Genomic DNA, 24,254 nt, shown 5'->3' with positions numbered 1-24,254 from the left:
CGCCATGGGAATTTCACAAGTGGTCAGGGGACACTCGTTTTTTGAAGTGCTGCTTTTTTTTTTAGGAATGGGCGGCCGGTAGGAAAACCGATCCTCTCTCTCCAATTTTCTTTAGAGAGAGCAAACTGCCTGTTGCCCGAATAAAAAGCGGTCCGAATTAGGCATCAAGTGTCAGTTTAATATCACCACATGAGTGTTTTTAGGAAGACAGACTACGTAACATGTTTAACAGAGGTACTGATCAAAATACCAACGTCAGGGATACGAACCAGAATGATATATAAGTATGAAATGGAGATATGGCCCGTGCCCCTTACCTGACACGTTCAGACCGCATATGGCAACGACGACCGCGCATACTGTAACTTGCCACCCCATTCTCTGCAAAAGGAGAGAAATTCGTTGAGAAATGCTATATAAAGAACGATTTCCATATAATTCAGCCAGCGTCGAGAGGGCGTGAGGGTTAGAACGGTGCGGCACGGGGGGCTCTTTAGAGCGCTGAGCTCTCAGGGGCCGGGCAAAGCGGTGACGTTAATCCGTTTACACACCAACTTGGTACCTCACTCTATCTTCCATTTTTCTTCTATCTAGGACTTGAAATAAAACAGCACATGCTCAACCGACAAGCCAGGCCGATACGCATGCTTTGGCACGTACAAAAAACGGTGGCAAGAAGGGTCTTTTTTCCCCTGCATTCATCCCGCCGAAAACACGTTAGGTACTCCGCATTGCACCCCTGTTACCGGTACCTCATCACGATTTCTAACCCGTCGTCTGTTCGGTAAAACACGGCATACCTGCAACCAAAACACCGTGACTGTGCGAGAACAAGTAGTGCCACTTACCAAATGTACCGGTACACACACACACACTCGCGATTCACAAACCGTAGGCTTCCCTCCCTCACTGTACCTTATTTGCTTTTTAGACTGTTTGTCAACCGAAGGGACTCATTTGTATAACATGAATGATGCATAAAGCTTGATCGATGCAATGCAAACAGAAGAAGAGCGCTGATTGGTCAGATTTCCAGAAAGGCTAGTCTACAACCGGACACATTGAGATACCTAAATGTTGTAGAAATGTGCCGAAGTAGCGAGAATAATTTGCCAGTAATAGCTGGTAATAGTTTTAGTTTTCAATCATTCAAAACTATTTCCTATTACTTTTTTGGTCAATAATTTATCCTATCTAGACATTTCCAAAATTTATAAATTTCCTTAGGAGTCTTAGTTGGAGGCTACCAAGATTACAGAGGGTGTGATGTGGTTGCCGGAATCATGCAAAATCATCCATCGCTGTTTCGTTGCAATGATGTTGTTTTATTCATCTAATATCATTGACTGCAATTAAAAGGCTTTTGTGGGTTACATTTGTGATTAGAGTAAGAATTTTTTTGTTGAAATAATGTACAACATGTATACAGTATAGGTGAAAACCCTCACACATCCCACACATCCGGGACACATCAGACGTCATCATCATGGGACAAACCGCAACGACACGCAATTAAAAATATAAACAAGTAACCATTATATCATAAATATGAGAACATTATCTACTATTTTTCACACTATACTTTTCTTAAGATAATTTAATATATTTTTTATATCTTTATCCTTTTTTTGCTTCATTTCTGTCTTCTTACTAATTATTTGTCGATGTTTGACACATTTGGTTGTATCATCATCACATGACGTAGACACCGGCACTGACAAGGGTATTTCTTCACAGGTGAGAAAGATTTCGCTAAATTCGTCCAATTTAAAGCATTATGGAAGTATAAGTTTAAAACCATTGCTTTTATTAAACTAAAAACAACATGATGGTACAAATCTGAGCCGGATGAATCGTCGTTTTACCGCCAAAATCTGTGAAAATGTGGGTGTGATCGGTGACCTAAAAAAATATGGAGGCTCATATGTTATACTAAGTAATTTTCTGTCATAGTTCAACATTTTTCTTAGTCCACGTGAGGAAATATAATTTACCACTACTTCTTTCTTGTAAAGACGATTTTGATATGTCTTCTGGAAACATCGCTTTGTCTAGAAAGTATGTATGGTTTTATAAGAATCCCTTATGATTTTGTAAATGTTTGTCATTAATTGTATGACCCTCACACTAGAAAAGGTGATATGCATATGGGAAAGAGGTTATAATATTTTGTCGTAATAAACCCCAATAGATAAATTGCATGATGTCTTTTATGATATAGTACTAGTAGATATTGACATGCCAGAGTTGTAACAGTGGGGTTCAAGTGCTGCTAACTGGTCCATTCCAATGGGTTCGGACCTTTTGGCATAGTGGTTAGCGTGCAGGTATCATAAGCTACCTGCCTGGGTTTGGCGCGGGTTTGATTCCCCGCATCCCGGGAGTCACGGTTTTACCTGTTTCTAGATTCTACTCGCTCCTGGCTGTTTCAGAGTCATCATTACAATATGATGTTGGGCATCAAAGATTGTTATCTGGGTTGAAAAGTTAGCGCCATGCTTCACATTGATTTGGGACTGTTTAGGATCACCTCTCACGCACATTCATATTAACTCTCAGAGCTGTCAGCTAATGTGTCACATATGGGACTATTACAACTTTGATGTCCATACACACTTCCTTCCATACAAATCAACAGGAACCCTACCAGAAATCCCATCAAAGATTTAGTACATCTGGCTTCTTAGATAGTGTTAGGATACATTTTGATTTGGCACCAGATTAAAGAAATCAGAAATACAGACATGTACTACTACACTATAAATATAATATAAGTTCTACAATTTTGGCTGAGACAAACATTCTTATCCTTTGAATCAGTTTGATATTATGTGATCACAGCTGGGGAGGAAGTCAAGAAAAGTCTGCTTGATCTTGATGCCAAAAATTTTTTTAGAAAATCTACATCTAAAACTTTTCTGTTCTATTTAAAGCTGTAAATGCATTGTTACACAGATTTTTAAAATGATTTTTCTACTTTCCACAAAGTGAAATCATAAAAGCTCAAAGACTACAATCATCAATGATTCAGTCGTACATTAAGTAAGGACAAGGATACATTTTTCTTTGAAGACAGAAGAAAGAAGGGAAAGTCAGCGTTCCTAGAACCTTCAGGTCACGGTCAAAATGTTTGCCAAGTTCATGCAACCTTCAGGGTCACCTTAAAAGCTGGCCAAGTTCATGGTCACCGTCACAAGTGTATCTACCAGATGTGTAGTTGACTGATGTTGATTGTAGCATATGGAAAAGTCCTTGAAGTCGGGGAGTGTTAAGCCTGACTTGTGAACTGTATCTGTTGTCAAAGTTAGAATGTTACATATGCTTGTGATCACAGATAAAACATGGCTGCACTGATACTTTACAGGTGACAGTTAAGTTCAAACAGGTGTATGAAGATTGAAAATAGGGACTTCTGTCTTCAAATAGTGTGTTTGGGTCTTAATGTTATTAAATATCACTGTTGCTATAGTTTATAAGTTTGCAAGTACCGGTAATACGCAGTAAGTCGATGCTACATAATATTATGATATTGTACATTAATTTTATATCTTGTTGATGCTAGTTGCAAAGAATAAAAAACTTGGACCACTAGAAAGATGTTCAGAACATGTCAGAACCTTTGTCTGCTTGGATTCCTGGAAATTGTCTGAAACAAGATATTCAAATAGTTAAACTGAGTAAAGTGAAACTTAGACGTAAATGTATTATTTTGATTATCAAAAACCTATAAAAACCTTTATCAATCAGTGTGAAAACATTGCCATGAAAGAAAACAAATATTAAACGGAGACCAGAATATTTTATTGCTTTTTTAAAAAAAATGACTGTAAATATCAATCTTCTTCAACATTTTCCAGGTAAAAAGAAGCGTATTTCACTGAAGGATCAGAAGAGCACTGCGAGGTCACCATGGGGTCACTGTTCCGCAGCGAAGAGATGACCCTGGCGCAGCTTTTCCTGCAGTCTGAGGCTGCGTACGCCTGCGTGTCGGAGCTGGGAGAGCTCGGATTGGTCCAGTTCAGAGATGTAAGTACGACATCAGTACTTGATAGCTTGGCATCCAAAACTATATAGGTCTATGTTGTGATACACTTCATTCTTGTTTTCAAGACTGAAACAGGAAACACAACATTTCTTTTCCTTGGCCTAACATAGTGACTATAATAGTGACCCTGTGTTTTGTATAAACTGACCTATTGTTCAAGGATTCAAATGATTTTGTGTGTATGGCAAATAAGACTATATTGTCCCAACAAAATATAGGAAACTTAAGATGTATTTGCCCAGTTAACAGAAAACTAAATTTCACTTCTAGTCTCTATTGACCTGTACTAGTACTAGTACTACTAGTTTTTTAGATGATATCTTGAAGTCCTTGCCTATGGATAATCCATAGCCAGCACAACTTTTGTTACTGATTGCCTATGCTAGCTTGATTAGTACCTATTTCATGCCTAGATTATATTGGGTATGGCCATACATACAAATGATTATATTGGGGCTCAAGATGTCAATTATTCATGATGAATATTAATTCCAATTTGACCTTTTTTAATTGGCTTAAGGCTGAGTAATGAATGCCATGCCATTAATTTTAATTTTATCAAATCTGCTGGATTAATGCAGACAAGTCAGCTGAGTGATTGTCAGAATTATTCATTTTCACATTTTGTACACTTCATTTATCAAAATATTGCAAATGTGGTATTTGTTGTCCTCGAAAGTACCTCAGAATTGTGTCCAGTTTCCTGTTTTAAGAATTACAGTTCAAACTACAGTATTGCTGTGTACAGGTTCAAGTCCAAGAAAACCTTAACCAGTTCCAGACTTGCCACATGTCACATTTCCTTTTCCACCTAAAGCCTTAAGCTTCCATTGATTGAGAAGTTTGTGCTGCAAAGTGAAGAAAACATTGCCATTGGGCATTGTCATGTGTCAACCTTATTGGGTCATATGTGGCCATAGACGTGTTGTGCAAACAATTATACATCTTCATTGCTTCTAAACTAGATGGTAGCACAGTGTGTACTACAAAATGTTAGCCAGCCAGTACATGCAATTTTGTATAATGGCATGGCTTTAGGTCTGGACCTAAACCTCTGGACTTGAATCCGGAGTCAATTTCATAATGACCTCTACCAACACAGTTGAACTTTGACGAACCTCAGTGGTTGTTATGCAGATTTTCTCTGCTTTACAGTGTTGCGAAGTGATTTTTGTTGTTCCATCCATGTTTGTGTTCTCCACAGCTGAATCCTGACGTCAACGCTTTCCAGCGGAAATTTGTCAATGAGGTGCGCCGGTGTGATGAGATGGAGAGAAAACTACGTAAGTCCACAAGTAAACTTTAGTATTACTAAAGTAATGGCATATGAATCTCATTTTGGTTGCTGAACAGTTTCCATCCAGTAGTAGAAAAGGGACCTAAGGGACAAGGAAATAAATGTACATTTTCCTATCATAAAAGTGCATGGTAGACAAGCAATCACTGCGCTGCCTATGAGGCAAAGAAAAGTGATTCTACCATAGAAAGCTTTTTTGGCCACGCAAACAAGTGATAATCCAGATTTGTATCCGGAATGGACCCTGCTCGGAATGGTACCAGAAATATCCCCTAAACGGTCTAAAAAAAAAAGCACCCAAATTCATCAAAGTAATTGGTTCCTTACTGTAGCCTAAGGTGTAGTGGGGTAATGCCGTAATACTGATAGGCAATACAGTTTATGCACTTGCACTCAGCTAATGCTCTTTGGGAATGATACTGGGTCCCAATACGAAGGATGGCAGTAGTAGTTGTATAGCAGTGGGAGAAAGAACCAGCAGGTAAAAGTTTAACACTTATGAAATATAGTGAATTTGAATTTTGCACTAAAAGGCTCAAAATAGTTTTTCTACAGTTTTCAACATTGAAAATTACCTGCACGGCAGACAAAATGTACCTGCACCACTCAGAATTTAGGCAGTATGGAGCATATTAAAACTGTTCAGCAACCATTGCTGTTCAACTACCATTGCTAACAGTCATTGTAGAAAATGAAAAACTCACATACTTTTTTATTTTATTTATTCAGTATATTTATTGAGCATTAGGCAAGAATTCGAAGCACAGTTGCTTATATGAGGTCTTCTACTCAAGTACATACATGTACATTGTGGCAGTGCACCTACATATAAACCTTGCTTGTACATGTACAATGGACCAATGCATGTTAGGTACAAGTAGACAACAGAGATACCTGCCCAGCTCATGCATACATGTATATACATTTTGTATATATGTCAGCATGGAGAATCTTATTTACGGATATTGAAGGGAGTGCATGTCTCCTTCCGTGCAGGATGCTGAAGCTACATGTACATCACAGTACATGTATGTGGAAAATTTAAAGTTCCACGATAATGACTTTGAAGCTCAGGTGGTGTCCATAGATACAGATTTGTGCCATCTCTTACAAACGATGCTCACTGATGAAGATGGCTCTCTCTGTGTTATCTTGTCTTATTACAGCAAATGGTCAGGGATAAGGATTGTGCAGGCTTGTATAGGCATGATTAGGCTATGGCTTCAGGAGGCGGTTGGCATGAATGTGAATTGGTTTGACTTGCACTTTATTGATTATCTAATTTAGATAAAAATCGTACATGTCATCAATGATCACTGAAAAGGTATTAGGTAATGCAGATAAAGAGGAATAAAAAATGGGTTAAATTTTTTGGAATACCCAGTACATGTATTCATTTATGCAATTCCTATATACACAGCTCCAATTTTACCTGCACTAACCTGCATTATTATGTTTTTATTTTGAGCCCTTAGAGTTAGACAGAACGTAGAACATCTAAAAATAAATACATAAAAAAGGTATATATATATATATATATAGATACAAGATATTGATGTAAAATGTAATAAACTGTTGTGATAGCTGTAAAGGATTTGGGCGTGTCTGTCCTAAATATGTTTCCCCTCATTAGCATTCTTGCCGAGTTTTCACTCAAGGGATAGCTCGTTAGTTGAAAAGGCCTTTGCCGTGTTGCTTGCCGAAAAGGTGCCCATAATTTATCCACAGAAAGGAATCGCATGATGCTAATGATGCCTGTGGTTCTTGGAGCAGCCAGTGGCAGTACTTACTTGTACTGTAGTCAACTTGTTGTGAAGAAACAGGTTTTAAGTAGTACTGCTCAGGTCTTTTGAGTAGTTCCATCCATGGATTCTGTTGAAGAAACAGGTTTTAAGTAGTACTGCTCAGGTCTTTTGAGTAGTTCCATCCATGGATTCCTCATATAGTGTGGCTTCTTGGCACAGCCAGCCTTAGGCCTAGAAAAAAAAAAATTGTGTTTCTTGTCTCCGTCTTGAAAAAATTTGGGTCGGCAGGTAGGGATTATCTTTTTTTTTTTTCTTTTTCTATTAGACTTTGGCCTCTCTGTTGATCAAACCTATACAAATTATTATATTTTAACAAAGTAAAACTTGCATTGAGAATAATGGCAGATATGTGTCATTCATTGTTTAATCTGAAAGTATATTTGTTTTAATAACATTATTATATGTAACAGAAACTATTGAATTGCTATATAGAAGTCATCTAAAAACTGGAAACGATGCCTGATTCCAGTCTCCCCCTCAGCCTTAAATGCATGCTGTAATATTTCATTCCCACTCAAGTTCTTTTCCTTAAGCCTATTATCTGTCACTGGGATAACGAGAAGCACTTAATTATAATCTACTGTGTAGAAAATACACTTTCTTCTTACCATGAAGGTCCATAGGTGGGCCTCATGGGTTTTCTGTGCCATAACGCACCAGCTAACGACTCCATCAGACAATTGGCATAAGCTTCAAGTATTGGAATTGTGCCAAGAACACATTATCTATTGACCACCGTTGTGATGCCATAGCATTAGCCTTTTTGTCTCCAAATCTCTTAAATGAAAAAATTCAGACACTGTCAGCTGTAAATAATAAGAGATACCCAAGATGGTTGATAGCCAAGATGCTCATAATCGTAGAAATACTTTTTTTTGCAGTGTTCTGCAATACTGCAGAATGTTACAATTTTGTTCTGCAATTTGGAAATACTTTCTGCAAATAAACAGTCTGGATCTAAACCCATGGCAGTACAAATTGCATGTTGGCAAACATGATTTTATATGCAATTTGAAAAATACATGCAGTCAGTAATAACCCAAAAGCTTAGTTTAAATACCATTGAACCAATATCCTGATTTTTTTCAGTCTGCAAAATTGCAGGTTGCTTAATTTTTCTTCTGCAATATTGAAAATGTCTCTGCAGATGTGTATTTTTAACACTGATCATAAATGTAGAATGACAGTTCTTTATTTGGGTGTACGAGTTTCTAGCAGGTCTTAGTATTTAAGCATGGTTCAGGTAATGATCAAGGGCAGTGATGAATTGTATACTGATCAATAGTGCCAGGCCGCAAACGCTCAGGGAAATTCAGACGTTTTACGAGGCCCGCGCAAAAAAGGCAAGCGTTTCCCATCAAAATGATTTTGTTTCTCATCAGATTTGCCATAGCTGAGCTGTTTAGATTGAAATCTTCTGCTTAAAGATTTGTATTTAGGCCTTTGGAAAAAAATGTTGTGTTTTCTGTTTCCCAACTGACCCTAGAATTGTAGAAAAAAGTGTGAACCCTAGCCTTTTTGGGGGCAAGGAACGTAGGTTTGAATATTTCAAGCTGATCGACCTTTCTAGCACTACGATCTGACATGTTGAGTGATAAAATGGTTTTCCAACATTGACACTGAATATTAGTGTCAGTTTTCCTTTAATAAACTGTAATGTTTAAGTTGCATCACAAGTTGGATCACTAGAGATTGCCAAAGTCTAATAAAACAAAGGAAGAAAAAAAAAGATACATTGTGTAATCCCTACCTTCCAACCCTAATTTTTTCCAGACTGAAACAGGAAACACCTAGGCCAAAGCCTATTGCATATAGGGATGCATCAATGATTTAGATGTTTTTATTAAATTGCCATAGGTGCAGAATTTTCCATCCAGTGCCACTGTTAAGAGCAATGCATGGTTAATGTAGTGTAGATTTTCCAAACTGCCATGTTTAATTTTTGCTACTATCAATTTTGCCTGCTCTGTGTTCTGTCTTGTCGTCTTATACTTGACCTTTCATTCCTCAGAATCAGAACTGTTTTCTTAAAATCATTGATATATAAAAGCTGTACTGTATTTTGTACAGTCTAGGCAGCAAGTTGTATTTTATGGCGTCTGAAAATGTTTTATGCATGTCTAATTAAGGAAGGCAATCAAGAGATGGTAACTTTATCTGTTGGAAAATAGCTTGATGAGAGCATACATGTAGCTTTATAGCATGGGTGTGCTTAGCGCTCGTAAAAACCAGTAAAACTGGGCCACATCCATGTATGGTTAGCAGCTGTATCCCGTGGATTTCGGTTGGCAATGTAGACTGGTGCCTTTGATTTAATCGAGTGGGTGTCGCTGGAAGACTATGTCCAGACTATGCATGATGTATAAAATGACTAATAGACTGGTGGACGTACCAATCACTTAAGTATCTGATAACAGCTCAGAAAAGAACAAGAAACAATCATGCTTTCAAAATTCAAATATCAGAGTTATTAACCAAGAATTGAGTTGTTCAGTAACTCACATTTTCCAAACTATTTTAGAGTAGAACTTGTTGCCACCAACCACTAGAAAGCTTTAAACAACTCCTCCAATCAAGCAATGTGCAAAGATTGGGTGTAACAGGTCGTTTGGTGTAATATACATGTAGCTAGCTGCTGCCGCGCCGCATGCCTGCGAATTTGAAGCTGGTATATTATGCCGAAGGGCGGTTATACCGGCGATACATTGGATCACTAGAGATTGCCAAAGTCTATTTGAAAAAAAATATAAGAAAAGAAAGATACATGTACATGTACATGTACCTACCGACCCTAATTTTTTCAGGACTGAAACAGGAAAAACAGTTTTTTTTCTTACGCCTCAGACTATTTTGTTGGACCTCCTCATGAGCTCATCAAGTCCTGTCAGCCAGAGTCAGTGACTTTGCACTTGAACATGAACAGAAAAACCCCTGCCTTTTGTCACGCAGTTCCTTCCCAGTCCTTCTTCTGACAAAGACGTGGTGACTGTTTTTGTGTGGAGAGGACTGAGGAAGAATGGAGGCCTGTAGGGTCGGGATTAGGGTTACCAAGGGTCACTTGTGGTTTAAAGACAGGCAAATACAGCTTGTTGCACAATGGAGCTTAAGGAAAAGCCAAGTTGGGTGTAGCTTTTACAGAGCCACAAGAAGCTTGTGCAAGAGAATTTGTTGAAACCAGATTGTTAGAGAAAAGAAGGCTGTGAAAGGGACTTTGTTGAGACCGGATTGTACATAATGATTAGAAGGTTGTTAAAGGGACTTTGTTAATGCCAGATTCTACATAATGATAAGAAGGTTGTGAAAGGGAATTTGTTAAAGCCAGATTGTACATTAGGGAAAAGAAGGCTGTGAAAGGGAATTTGCTGAAGCCCGATTGTACATTAGTGAAAAGAAGGTTGTAAAAGGGAATTTGTTGAAACTGGATTATACTATATATGCATATTACTTTATCCAAATATTTTCAACCTATCTATTATCAGAACATGATGCCAAATATTTTCAACCTATCTATTATCAGAACATGATGCCCATGGATGATTGATTGATAATATAATTTAGATATCTCCCATACAATCTTGTTAGATTGTTGATAATATTTTTGAAATCTTGAAAACTGACCATTTAATATACATCATTACATGTATGTATGTTTTTTGTCCCAGGATTCCTTGAGAAGGAGATTCGGAAGGCGGGCATTCCCATTGTGGACACGGGGGAGAACCCTGACGCCCCCCCTCCCCGAGAAATGATCGATCTGGAGGTAAGGATGAAGCAGATTATACTATATTATACTATATGATAAATAGCAACTGAACTGAATATGATAAAGAATTATACTATGTCATGCACGTAAGGCCTAGGAAAAAATGTTCCCGTTTCCCGACACCGCAGAAATAAAATGAATTTACAGTAACTGTTGAGTACTTTGTAATTGTCTCAGGTACTTTATTTTTATGTTCACTTTTATAGGTTCTCAAATGTGCCGACTTAAAGAAATTTGCATACACTGTAACTTAGATAAATGAAGCATTACATCATAGAGTCAACTATTGAGGGTACTTTAAGATTAACAGTAACCACAATATTTTCTGTTAAATTAGATATTATTATGACTTTGTAATGAGTCTAGCTACATGTATGTATAGCATATGTACAATGTATGTAGCATCACTAATTATTAAGTTTAGAATAATTACATGTACATGTGTGAGCCCAAACATGTATATGACGTGTATATTAACTAGTCTTACTACTATTTTAAAATATAGCAGAATTGTAGTATACTGATATTACAATTTGTTTCCCTTGGGTCCTCATTATAAACTGGACTACATGTAGCTATGGTTATTGGCTCTATGGATCAAGCAATAAAAGCTTGTGGTCGTTTTTTTTCTTACTTATAGTCGGAGAGGTTTTTTATGTGTCTTTTGGAATTGCCCATTTGTAGTGAATCAAGTGCCGGTATGGTTTCACATAACTATGAGTGAGGAAAATGTGAATTCATATACCTTAGCGTGTGTTTGAAAAAAGTATATTTTGTGTACATTTTTTTCGTCAGGTTATATTTACATGTAGCAGTGAGACTGTACTCACTATTTTGAGGAAATTGTGTATAATTCAATTAGTCTTAGAATATTTTCAGGATTTTTTTTGGTGGCGTCGCAAGAAAATCATGATTTTTTTAGGACAATTCTATTATAGAGTACTACAGAAACGTCAGAAAGTCAGTAACTGTATTATACATGTAGAATTATTTCAACTGAGAAGATAAAACAGTTCCAATATTATTCCTTATTCTTGCCAATTAACAGTGGCAGACAGGGAAATTGACTGGCATATGCTTGTGGCACGGTTCGATTAACTAAATTTTTCCTCATTTTTTTTTATGTCTAAATAATCATATCACCTTCCATTTCTCAAGTACTTTCCTGTCTTACAAAAAGGATTGTGCTGTTTTCCCTAATGCAACTGTATATATTGTCCGTGACAGAAAACCTACCAAAAGAATTACCTGTTTCATCTTATGTTTCACTTTTAGTCAACCTTATGAAAATTTTTGGGTAATGGTCTTTGCAGGCTATTTAATCTATCATAATGCTTTGAATTTGTACTTAATTGAGATGCTCTTTCAATGAAGATTAAACTAGAGAAATTTTATGCAGTCCTTTCCCAATAAAACATTCAGTATTTTTCCAGTAAGCCAGCTAATGGAAAACAGAAATTTCCGTTAAAAATGTATTTTCCCTTGGGGACAATAAAAATGTTGCCCATTAATGCAATATCACAACAGGGGCCATATTGATCTTGTTGGGTTCATTTTTGTCAGAATTAGGCAATATCAAAATTCTCATCCATCAAATGTTGACCGACTTTCTGACAAGACCAATTTCAAAATATCATGTTTGAGACCAGGTGCATTAAATATATCTAGGCCATACCGTAGTGCGAATATCATTAATAACAATTTCCTTGGTTGAAATTTTCTGAGGAGTAAATTATTGCAATAAGGCAGAGAAAATATGAATCATATTATGGATAAAATATTTTCTGGTTACTTGTATATACAACAGTAACTGTATGGTTTTAGAAAGAGTAAATTAGTAAGTCAATGTTTAATTTTCTTATATCAAATTCATAGGTTTTTTCCATTTTTTTTTACTTTGAACACCCTTAAGTATTGTATTTGGCTTGCCTGTGTGTTGGTCTGTCCGTGTGTCTGTGTTTCTGTAATTCAATGCAGCAGCATCATACATTGTCAAGGTTCTATTTTGTGTGAATCTGTGGAACTACAGTGTAGAAGGGGGTGAAGTCTACCATCTCCAGTTATCTTGCTTGTAATTGTTAGGCCTTTACCAGAAGTCTTTTGCATCTTTTGAAATGTCACATCATTGTCTTAGCTACAATTTTTTTCAAGCTATCGGTACTTAAAAAAAGGATAATGCTTTACCTCAGTTGGGGATGACCACTCAAATTACTTCTACTTTTTTTCAGGCCACGTTTGAGAAGCTGGAGAATGAAATGAAGGAGGTGAACACCAACCAGGAGGCCCTGAAGCGTAACTTCTTGGAGCTGACGGAGCTCAAACACATCCTGCGCAAGACACAGAGCTTCTTCGAGGAGGTGTGTGTCCATCTATAGTGTCACACATTGCAAGATTGCAGTAGATACCATTCCCAGTTCAAAACTTCATCAATAATTTGGAATATTGGTATTATTTCGACTCCTTCAAGTGAAAATATCAGTAATTTTCTTAAAAGTTATAAATTCAATATTACAATACACATCCAAAATAGTTTCATCAGGTTGGTAAAGTATAGGGTACAGGAGTTTTCTTTTACACAACCAAGATATATTGTAGTTTACCTCGCTGATGTTTCGGTGTCTACTAGAACCTTCTTCAGAGCTTCTGACTGGACACATAGCAGCGAGAAGCAGAACTCCAGTCAGAAGCTCTGAGGAAGGTGTCTGATAGACACGGAAATGTCAGCACTTAGGTGAGAAATCTTGGTTGTGTAAAAGAAAACTCCTTTTTTTGCACTATTGTTAAAAATTATTACAGAGTCTCAAGTTGAAGCATTGTAACAGTTGTAGAGTTATCAGAAAATGAATTTTTTTATGGAAAAATTAGTAGCATGTTAATTGTAGTGATTATTTTGGATAGAAAGAGTTACACAAATGTATCTGCATATATTTGTAGAAAGAATTGTAGGTGCTTGGAATGATCTACTATCCTTACCCCAATATTCATCCCTGATGGAATGGAATAATCTGCTATGCTTACAAGCTTCTTTCTCTATTACATCATAATGTTTGTTGCTTTTTTTTTTATTAACATCCAAAGCAGGAGTTACGAACTTGGTGTGCTGACATACATTTTGTATCTTACATAGCTTCATAATTTGCAGGCTTTAACTAACATTTTTGCTTTCTAAGGTTTTTATTAACTGCCTGGGTAGATGACATGTACATGTTTATGATATTTACAACTTTTTGTTTGTTTTCTTCTTTTGTGGTTTTGCATATTTGTGGTGTAATTTTGCGATACATTGTCATGTTACTGTGCTCCAGGTATTGTTTTGTTATGTTGGAAGTGTGCACAGAAATCACTCTTAATTTTATAACTTAGTAATATCAACTCTCATAATTCTGCAGGTACTCTTAGACTGCCACATTTAAAAAGGGATCAAAATGGTTTGACAATGCACTAAAATATCTGAGTAATCATGAGGTCAGATATCTAGGTGTTCAAGACATCCTTAAGTCAAGACCTGTTTTTGTTAATGTGGCAGCCATGGGGTACCTACATGTAGTACATGTACATGCATAACTATGAGATTTGATGTTACTTTAGAATAGAAGCAAGTTCTTAAATGAAAGACCTTTTAATTTGGAGCACAGTAAAACTGCCAACTATGGCGAATATCAAAATGATGATTGCACTTTTATGATCCTTTATTAATGTGGAGAAAAGTTGTTTTGGTGTTTCTATATGTTTTTTTTCTTTTCCATGAGTCCTGGCTGTCTGTAGTCCTCCCTAACTCCTTCTTTCCATCCCTCCCTCCCCCACACTGCATGATGTGGGATAGTAGATTGTAACCACACCGTTTTGTTTGTTTGTTTCCATGGTAATTTTATGTTTCCCTGGCAACGGTTGGTTGGCTACGCTCGCTTCCTGATCAGGCTGAATTCCATCATCAGATGCAGGATCCGGCGCTGGCGGAGGAATCCCACGCTCTGTTGCTAGGCGATGAGGAACGCGGCGGGCAGCCCATGCGCCTTGGGTTAGTACATCTCTGGGGGTTGTTCTGGCGTAGGAAAAAAAAATGTTGTGTTTCCTGACTGACCCTAAGAAAACCTGTTGACCCTAGACTTTCTTGGGGGTGGACCAACCTTTTTTGGCAATTGGTTTTCTAACATTGAGATTGACATTGAAAACAAAAGTGTCCCCATGCAAGTTTTACTTTGTTAAACAGTTGGACTCTTATGTAGATATCACTGAAGTCTAAAAAAAAAAGAATAAAAAAAGAGAAAAAAAAGGGGAAAAAAGGTAATCCCTACCTACTGACCCTAATTTTTTCAGGACTGAAACAGGAAACACAACATTTATTTCCTAGGCCTCTCTATCTGTTTAAGGTTGTTTTGATTTTTCTTTGTGTGTGCTTTGGTGCGTAGGAATCTGCCAGGGTGGAGGACACACAGATCCTGATACACGCAGAACACTTGCCTGATACCCAGCCCATGAGACTGGGGTCAGTAGACAAAATATTCTTCTGATTTTTTCTTTCTCTTATTTGATCTCTTGTGATTTTTTTTCTTAGGCCACAGCAAGTAAATTTCATGGATGACATCCTCTGCAGATCCCATATCTAATGCAATAGAGCAAAAAAAGCAAGATTCCAACATTTTGACATCGTAAACTTGTTAAACAAGAACGATACCTATACTGTGCTAACTATATAACATCCATTTCTCTCTGAAACAACTTTGAAAAATAAAAGTTTTTAGTCATTCTATAAAATTTAATGGTTTTGATTCAGTAGTGGGAACATCTCATATACACGGCCACCATCACATATAAAAGGAATGAAATACTTCACTGCATCAAGGTAAAAGACAAACTAAATCAGAGCCTTGTCTTGTCTCCTGTCTTCATACGTATTTACACAATAACGTCATGTATCTGCCATCCATGTTCTGGCATGGCAATAGACATAAATGCATTTGCCCATTTTCAGCATGTTGACCAATGTCAGAGGACAACAAAATTTCTTGTTTTTTCCCCCCAAAAACAGGCAAAAATTAATGCGTGCGCTGATGTCATCCATAAAAATTACTTGCTGTGGCTTTACTCATGATCTCCAAGCAAATGTTGGTAGACAAAATTGTTACGTTTTCCCAGCTGCTCGTTTCTGTTAAAAACTGCCTCAACTGAAAAGTGAGGAAAGCATAGGTTTTGCTTCCCAACATCTGCTTGGTGATTAGTTTTTCTTTACCCTTCATGATTATTCACATCTGACCATGTCAGCATTTCAATTGCTAAATCATATTAAAGTTGAAAGATTATGATGATACCAAATACAATTATCTTTCTGTAATTTCAAGTCTAAGTCATAATCATCATCATAAATCTAAATGAGTTGAATTAGGTCATGGCCCTTTAGACAGGTTTGGATTTGTTTTACATATTGTGGCAAAACAACATTGCATGCCAAAAAAAGACTTTGATTGACTAATAAACAGTTACACAGTGTACAAAACACTTTTTTGAACGGCAAAAATTAGGTTGCCCATTAGAATTTTAGGTTGCCCCACCTATAACTTACTACTTTCCTCAAATTAAGTAATGTTACATACATGTACATAAGCCTTTGACAATATTTCTAACAGCCTTCAGTTAACTGATACTAGTAATAGCCATTAATACCTAAAATTAAAAAGCATCTGCTGGATACAGTGGTGCAAGTGTGCATGATTTGGGCAACCAGGTATTTTGCCAGGTGGTTACACTATTTGTCTATCTTGACAATTTTATAATGAAATGACAAGGGCAAACATTAATTTCTGTAAATGCCCAAGACATTGACACCAATGGAAGAAGATTGCAGTGTTAAAAATATCCGCACATTTGAGTTTGACCTGCTACATACATTTTTGTATGTCCAATTTTTCAAATTCAAAATGGTTGCCGTTACATTTAACATATTGAGATGCTGACATAGTACAGATGTACACATTAATTTGCTTCCAACAAGTGAAGAATTATCTGTGCATGGATGTCTGACAAGTCAGACATATTAACCTTTTCAAGCCCTAACCTAATGCTGCTTGGTGATAAACTCCATTCTATATCAGTACCTCTGGACTGCGTTATTGATAATCAACTGTGAAAGGTGAGGTGCATCTGGGTATGTTTACGATTGAATTCCATCTTGTCAAATGAGCCAAGTAACTGCAGATTTAGGATACATTTATTTTACATTTTGTACATTCAAAACTCCCAAGAAGACCACTTTAACTATAGGGGACCAATAAAGTCTGGTCTATGTGGACTGGTGGTCACTTATTTTAATTATACAGGTTTCAATTCTTGTATCAATGGGGAAAATTATCCAAGGGACCATCAAGAAGTGGTCACATTGGCCAGGTGGTCCTTAAGTGCAGGTGTGACTGTATATGAATGGCCAGGTGGTCCTTATGTAGAGGTGGTTATTATTAGTATATTACAGGTTTGACTGTATTTTAATTACAATGAAATGTGAGAACATCAATGTCATGTCTTCCTTTTGAGTAGTAACCATGTTGTCTTATGTAGAAGTCTAAATAAGAAGTCAAGCTGAGGGGTCAATTTAGTTCTATTTTTTAATGCCAAGCCTGCAAGTAACATGGAAAACTACCTGCACCATACAAATCAAATATAACTCTAACAGTAAGAAAAGGCTGTGACAACCACGTACGTACTACGTGACATAAAAGATACAATGTACCTGCACAGTTCCAATTTACCTGCAAAATTATGCAGGTGGTATTTTTCACCAAATGAACAATTATATTTATGTATTAAAATTTTCTAGGTACATAAGAACAATAAAAAACCCATGTTCTTGTGACAAATTCTCCTCAACCTTACATTATTGTCATGTACATAGAGTTGACATGAGCACCAACTGGCTTTTCATGTTAAAAAAAAATAATCCTATGACTGTTCCTGATCCTCCCCTTGGAAATACAGATAACATGATTACACAGTCATGTTTAATTCCATTAGATGTCATTTGATGTGATAAGATCATAGCTGCACTTCAGAACCTAGGTCATGGTGCCTGCAGACATAATTAGATTTCCCTTCAGTTGAACAGATCATCTTCCTTTCTGCTGCACTATCTTCCTGCCATTATAGATATGTGGATAGCAAATGCTTTTTGATTTTAATGTCTAAATATTTTGAAATACGTCATATACACGAGTCTATCATCTTCTACATGTATATACCACCCCTGGATTTACTGATCAATGGACTTGGATAGAAAATCTAAGTACATACATGTAGTGACATGTGACATCCCTTACATTTACATGTAGGATAAAATATATTGAACAATGTGTAGTGTCTAGATGTTAGAAATTCCTCCTACAATATTAAAGGCCCATTCTAATCCCGTACGGCATACTCTTGTATTAAGTACATTTAGCCTTATTGAACTGCAGTACTGTTATGTACCAGTAGATGGCATACTTTGTACCTTGTACTATTGTTGTACAATGAATAAACACATAAACCCTCATAATTTTGACAGTTACCCTAGGCTAATTGCAGCAACAGTAAATTTCTGAGGTACAGTATGCACTCTCCAGATATCCAGGTGTTAGACATTTTTGATAAGGCTCTCCTGAAATGTTCCATTGTGAAATAGATAAACCAACAGTCTCCAAAGACTAGAATATTGCATGGCCAATTTTCTGCTACATTTAATCATGATTCTGTACAGTGGAAGATAAGTTTCATTTTGTAATGCCTTGCCCTATTACATGTATAGTGAAGAAAGAAAATCATAAATACATTCGTAGTGTATTGTCCATGTCCTACATGTACATGTACATCCTATATACATTTTTGTAGGTCACCATATGTACAAATGTATGTAATACATTAAATTTTCAAAATCAAAAACAAGACAAAATTCTAAAATACAAGGCTATTCCCTCATAAAAGCTATTAAAAGTTACCGGGTATACTCAGACAATAAAAGTATGTAATACTAAAAATTGTTTCAAAAATATGATATAATTATTTCTTTATACTTAATTAAGAAATGGTAACAGCCATTGCAGCAAATAAAAATCCACATTCATGTAATAATAAACCCAGTACATGGACCAGTGCAGGTACATGTACACATCAGAAATACCTGCACAGCCCCAATTTTACCTGCACTAAGGTGCATATGCTGTGATTACGCAGTAGTGTGTGAAAGTTGTTTTCTTGTTTGCCATACATTTGTACTGTATATTTATTGTGCTGAAAAGTTCATTCCTTCATTTACATACAGATTTGTAGCTGGCGTGATCAACCGGGAGCGTCTGCCGACGTTTGAGCGCATGCTGTGGCGGGCTTGTCGCGGGAACGTGTTTCTCCGTCAGACCGAGATCGAGACTCCCCTGGAAGATCCCGTCACGGTATGATCCCTTCTCTACCTTCCAAAATTCTTTTATCTCACAATAAAACACTGAAGTTTTAATTCAAGGTTTTTAAGGCAAATTTTTCTTAGGAGAAAAGACTGCCAGTGGTCTTGCCAACAATAACAGAAGTTTCTTTATAACCGATTCTCAAGAACATACGATTCATACGCAATTGCCACAATCATGATGAGAGAAGGTGCAATACTCATATTAATTTTGATTCAATTTGCAATTTTTGCTTTTCCAGGGTGACCAGGTGCACAAGTGTGTCTTCATCATCTTCTTCCAAGGAGATCAGCTCAAGACACGTGTCAAGAAGATCTGCGAGGGGTGCGTTATCTACTGAACCATTCCTTGACAAACCATGTATCATTAGCTCCATACATGTATGTTTGTACATATACAACTGCCTCAAAAAGCAAGATTAGAAGTTGAACCTGTAAATAGTAGTTTACATTGGTATGTATAGTTTAAATAAGATACATGTACATGTACATATGTATTACAGTAACTGTAATTTTTTCCTGTACTGGAATTCTTTCCTGTTTATTCATGACCAGGACCTGTACTTAGCTTGTAAGAGCATAAACATACAATAAAGGTCTTTCATTTAGTAATCATACAATGAAGTGTAAGCTTTTGACAGGGCTTATTGCAAAGTTTTCTAAGAAATTAAGACATGATGATGTATATGTATATATGGTATTGACAACCATCCGTTGTCCAACAGATTCCGTGCTACGCTGTACCCATGTCCGGAGACGCCCGCCGAGCGTAGGGAGATGGCCATCGGAGTCATGACACGTATCGAAGACCTACAAACGGTAAGCATGACGCTTTCTCGTGGTCATAGAGTTAGCGCTAAGTTCAAGAAAGGAACTCGCCATAAATTTTCGGTCCATCTTGTTAGCTCTATTGTCAGATGCTTGATGCACTCGCTGACTATTCTGAAGTCGGAAGCGTGATGATGTCAGGAGATATGTTTGGGAGAGCTAAACACGTTTAAGAACCCACCACACTTATTGAAAAAAAGTAGGGGTCCTTCCCGGTGTGAGCGGTTCAAACCTTACAGTCCGGCCTTATGCAGCTTGTACTTACATGTACAAAACTGGTGTGTTACGCCTAAAGAGGCGATTTACTGGTTAAAACGAAACAAAAACAAATAGTCCACCGCTCCTTTGACGTCACGTTATCTCCATTATTTGCACAGGTGTTGAACCAGACGCAGGACCACCGTCACCGCGTGCTGGTCTCTGCGGCCAAGAACATCCGGGTGTGGTTCATCAAGGCTCGTAAGATCAAGGCCATCTACCACACCCTCAACCTGTTCAACCTGGACGTGACACAGAAGTGTCTGATCGCCGAGTGCTGGTGCCCCGTGGCCGATCTGGAGAGGATCCAGCTGGCACTGAGACGCGGAACGGTTCGTTTTTTTTTGTTGTTGTTTGGCATAGAGTAAAAAACAGGGCTTTTTTCTGCATGCCTGCACCTGTTTGAACCATTTTTATTCACAAAAAGGCCTCCAGGCTGGTTTTCATTGAGGTCAGAAGGAAAGAGATAAGGGTCATAAGGGTAAAAAATATATCAAAAAGATAATTAAAAGTTTATACCTGGTGCAGATGACATTGAAAATTACCTGCACCAGACAAATTTTACCTGCACCACTCAGAATTTAGGAATTATAGATCATACTAAAACTGTTCAGAAACCATTTTCCATTAGATGGTAACAGCCAATGTAGCAAATAAAGATCCACATACCCTAGATGTATATAATACATGTATATAACTCAAAAATGGATTTTTATATGTATTACTCATTCCAGGAAGGTCTGAATGGCTGTTTTGTATTATCTGTTCAAAAACTATTGCCATGAGGTGGTAACAGCCAATGCAGCCAATAAAAATCAAGAGTCAAGAATGGATTTTGATATCCTGTTCCAAGAAGTTCTAGATCTACATGTAAATGGCTGTTTTATATATCTGTTGTACATTGTTACAGGAGCATAGTGGTTCCAGTGTTCCCTCCATCCTGAACCGTATGACCACCAAGCAGGCCCCACCGACCTACCACAAAACCAACAAGTTCACGTCAGGATTCCAGGCACTGGTGGATTCCTATGGAGTGGCCAGCTACTGCGAAGTCAACCCTGGTACGATATCCATTTTTATGTTTGGGCCCTGATAACGTTCCATACGGATGTCCAGGCCCGTGTGATAACTAGCCATATCACGGGCTGATGTGGTTGCAATTTTTTGTTCTTAGGACACTAAATTTGCTCAACTTTTGGCAAATTTCGCACTACCAGGCTTCAGAAGCGGCCGGAAAGAATAAAAAGTGGCCAGATATACAGTTAACATGTCAGGGGGGTTAGTCCGCTAAAGGAGTACACTTTGGCACTCTACCTGGGCCACCTCTTAAACTGTACACGATTACGGAAACACCATATGGCGAGGAAAGATTGCCACAGTGTGTTCATTATACATGGTCACCACCAATTGTCCATCCCGGCCGATAGCAATGCCAAACGGCTCTTTAACCTCAACCACGGTACGGACAAACTCAACCGACTTCCCGCGCCTTGCGAACATGTCTACCCTGTTGCTCAACCAGTTTGCGATGATGAAGTTACCCGACTTGTCTGTATAGATACCCTGGGGAGAATTCAGTTGACCTTTGCGTTTGCCATCTTTTCCAAACCTAAAGAGCCGATTCCCAGCTTGACTGTATGCATAAACTCTGCTACTCATGAGATCTGTAAATAATATATTTCCTTCATTATCCGTGGAAATAAAGAGGGCTTGACGTGCCTTGAATGATTTTGGTTTGGAGGACCCGTCTGGAGAGAGGATGTGGATGTCAGTGGCAGCGGCCACAATGACTTTGTTGTTCACAGCGTCGAAAGCAATGCTGGGAGGGTAGCCTTTAATGTTTTGTAGCAAGTACTTGTTGCTAGAATCTGGCCGACCTGCTCGACTGTACTTGACCACATATCCACGATTACGATCAGACTTCCCAGCATGGGAACCTGCTACCCACACATGTCCCTTTCCATCTATGGCTATATCCGTAGGGCGCATTACCCCTCCGTTTTCTCTGGGTACTGTCGCTGGGAAGAGGCGGAGAAATTTCCCGTCCATGTTGAAGACCTGGACTCGCCTGTTCATTGAATCAGCCACAAATATTTCATTGCGTGCAGACACGGCCACTCCACGAGGCTTTTTAAACTTTCCACGGCCTTTTCCCGTTCCCCCGAAGATGACCTTCTTTGCTCGAGACTTCACGATTCCGCCACGGTTTTCTGTAACCAGTGATCAAAGCCCCTGTCACACATATCCGAATACGGCCTCCTGAACACTAGCCGAACTCCCCCCAACCATGGTTAGGAGTAGGTCGACTGGTGTTTAGCCAGCCAAGTCGGCTTCTGTTTCACTGCACCAGCCAAATGTTTCAAAACTTTTAAACATTCAGGTATGGACTGGAGGTTTGGCCATGGTTGGCTGGTGTTCAGGATCGGAGTAGATGTAGGCCGGGGCATGGTTTGCAGTCAAATTTGACTCAAATTTAACTCAAATTAGATATGATTTGTATTGAAAGGTAGACTTGGCCTTAATATGGTCAGGCTGCTCCCAAACTTGAGCCCACTTTGGTCGGCTGGTGTTCTGGGCAAAGTTCTGAATGTGTAAAGAGCTTATGGGAGCTGTCATACAATCATGTAATCATCATTAGATTTAACACTGCCTTTTTATGCTTAAGGTAGCTGAATTTCCTACAACCCATGTGCAACTATCCAAAATCATAGTTTGTGATCGTGAAATGTGACAATAAAATAACCAAAAGTATTATGTGGCCCTGAAATTTATCGTTTAAAACCATAATAGTAGATTTTCCTTTTGCAAAATCAGCTATCAAGATTTGACATTCACCGAGTTAGGTAGGAATTTTGTGCACCCAGTCACTTAGGAGTATATGCTTAAATATCTTTGACAAGATCAGATTCTACATGTATTGTTGAGAGACACAATACCTTTATGAGTGGATGATTTTGGTGTAACAACGTCTGTTCGGTGGGAAGAGGCAATGGTTCTGGTGCTAGTAATTTCCAGTTCTGGTCTGGTTGTGTCGGGGAGCATCGTTGTTTGGTGGAAGGACATCTTTGCTAAGGTCGAGGTTTGAGTCTCTGTCATCTCTGCAGAAAATTAATAATAAAATAATAACACATTTAGATAGTAACTAAGATTCATGCAGTAACTCTATGTACTAGGCTACTGTAATGTAAGGAATTCTAGATCCCCATTATATTACTCATTCACTCACTCAAGAAGTAGTGGCATATTACTCAAGGGTGCCCAAAATTACTACAGGTAAAAAACTAACATAAAGTGACCCAGTGTATACATGTACATGTATATACTTTCACCTCCCTTCATTCTAACCATTTTGGTACTAAGTTCACTCACCTTGTGAGCTGGTGGAGGTTGGTGACAGTGTGGCCTCTCGCAAGTTCTTGGACGTTGATTTAACAGATGATGTTGTACCTCCAAAGTAACCTTTTTTGGTCACAGTCTGTGATAACATGGAAATTTATGGAGATATCAGCTTTGCTCTTCTCATATGGCACTGCTTTCTGTATGTGAAAATTATGTAATGTGGCTGTACATGTGTGGCTCGGCATAGTGAGACTAATGATTGCACACCTGTAATGTCATGATCACACTACGGTCGCTACAAAATGTAGGTATCCTTGTTCTGGGCAGCAAGGCACCTGCAAAAACAGGGCCCCCTGTGCAACTTTTCCCTTTTTTCGTAATACAACATTTTCTTCATCATCTGCATCAAAAATAGTGTAACTCAATGAACATAAAGATTGACACTACAGATACACCCTTTTGAAGGTATAATTGAACCATAAAAAATCATACTTCTAGCT

General features: G+C 37.9%; 1 protein-coding gene and 1 pseudogene across 6 annotated transcripts in view; one reads left to right on the top strand and one right to left on the bottom strand.

The window, feature by feature from the left end:
- The window catches only part of LOC109462356, a 38,722-nt pseudogene extending 37,940 nt beyond the window's left edge, over window positions 1-782 (bottom strand).
- A 3,064-nt stretch (window positions 783-3,846) lies between these two features.
- Window positions 3,847-24,254, top strand: part of LOC109462331 (V-type proton ATPase 116 kDa subunit a-like) — a 32,169-nt gene continuing 11,761 nt past the window's right edge. For 4 of the 6 annotated variants that reach the window (XM_019758874.1, XM_019758870.1, XM_019758872.1 and 1 more), the window contains exons 1-10: window positions 3,861-4,026; window positions 5,250-5,328; window positions 10,810-10,907; window positions 13,139-13,267; window positions 14,828-14,928; window positions 19,195-19,321; window positions 19,572-19,654; window positions 20,055-20,148; window positions 20,535-20,747; window positions 21,326-21,476. In XM_019758874.1, the coding sequence (XP_019614433.1) occupies window positions 3,910-4,026; window positions 5,250-5,328; window positions 10,810-10,907; window positions 13,139-13,267; window positions 14,828-14,928; window positions 19,195-19,321; window positions 19,572-19,654; window positions 20,055-20,148; window positions 20,535-20,747; window positions 21,326-21,476 (1,192 nt within the window). In that variant the 5' untranslated portion in view covers window positions 3,861-3,909. Of the gene's footprint in view, window positions 4,027-5,249; window positions 5,329-10,809; window positions 10,908-13,138; window positions 13,268-14,827; window positions 14,929-15,319; window positions 15,397-19,194; window positions 19,322-19,571; window positions 19,655-20,054; window positions 20,149-20,534; window positions 20,748-21,325; window positions 21,477-24,254 lie in introns of all 6 variants that reach the window. The other 2 variants (XM_019758871.1, XM_019758873.1) reach the window with 2 other exon arrangements.

Source organism: Branchiostoma belcheri, unplaced genomic scaffold, assembly GCF_001625305.1.
Source record: "Branchiostoma belcheri isolate BF01 breed outbred unplaced genomic scaffold, Haploidv18h27 scaffold115, whole genome shotgun sequence".
Lineage (NCBI taxonomy): Eukaryota > Metazoa > Chordata > Leptocardii > Amphioxiformes > Branchiostomatidae > Branchiostoma > Branchiostoma belcheri.
The sequence above is the reverse complement of the archived record's forward strand: the minus strand, read 5'-3'. Positions and strand labels throughout refer to the sequence as shown.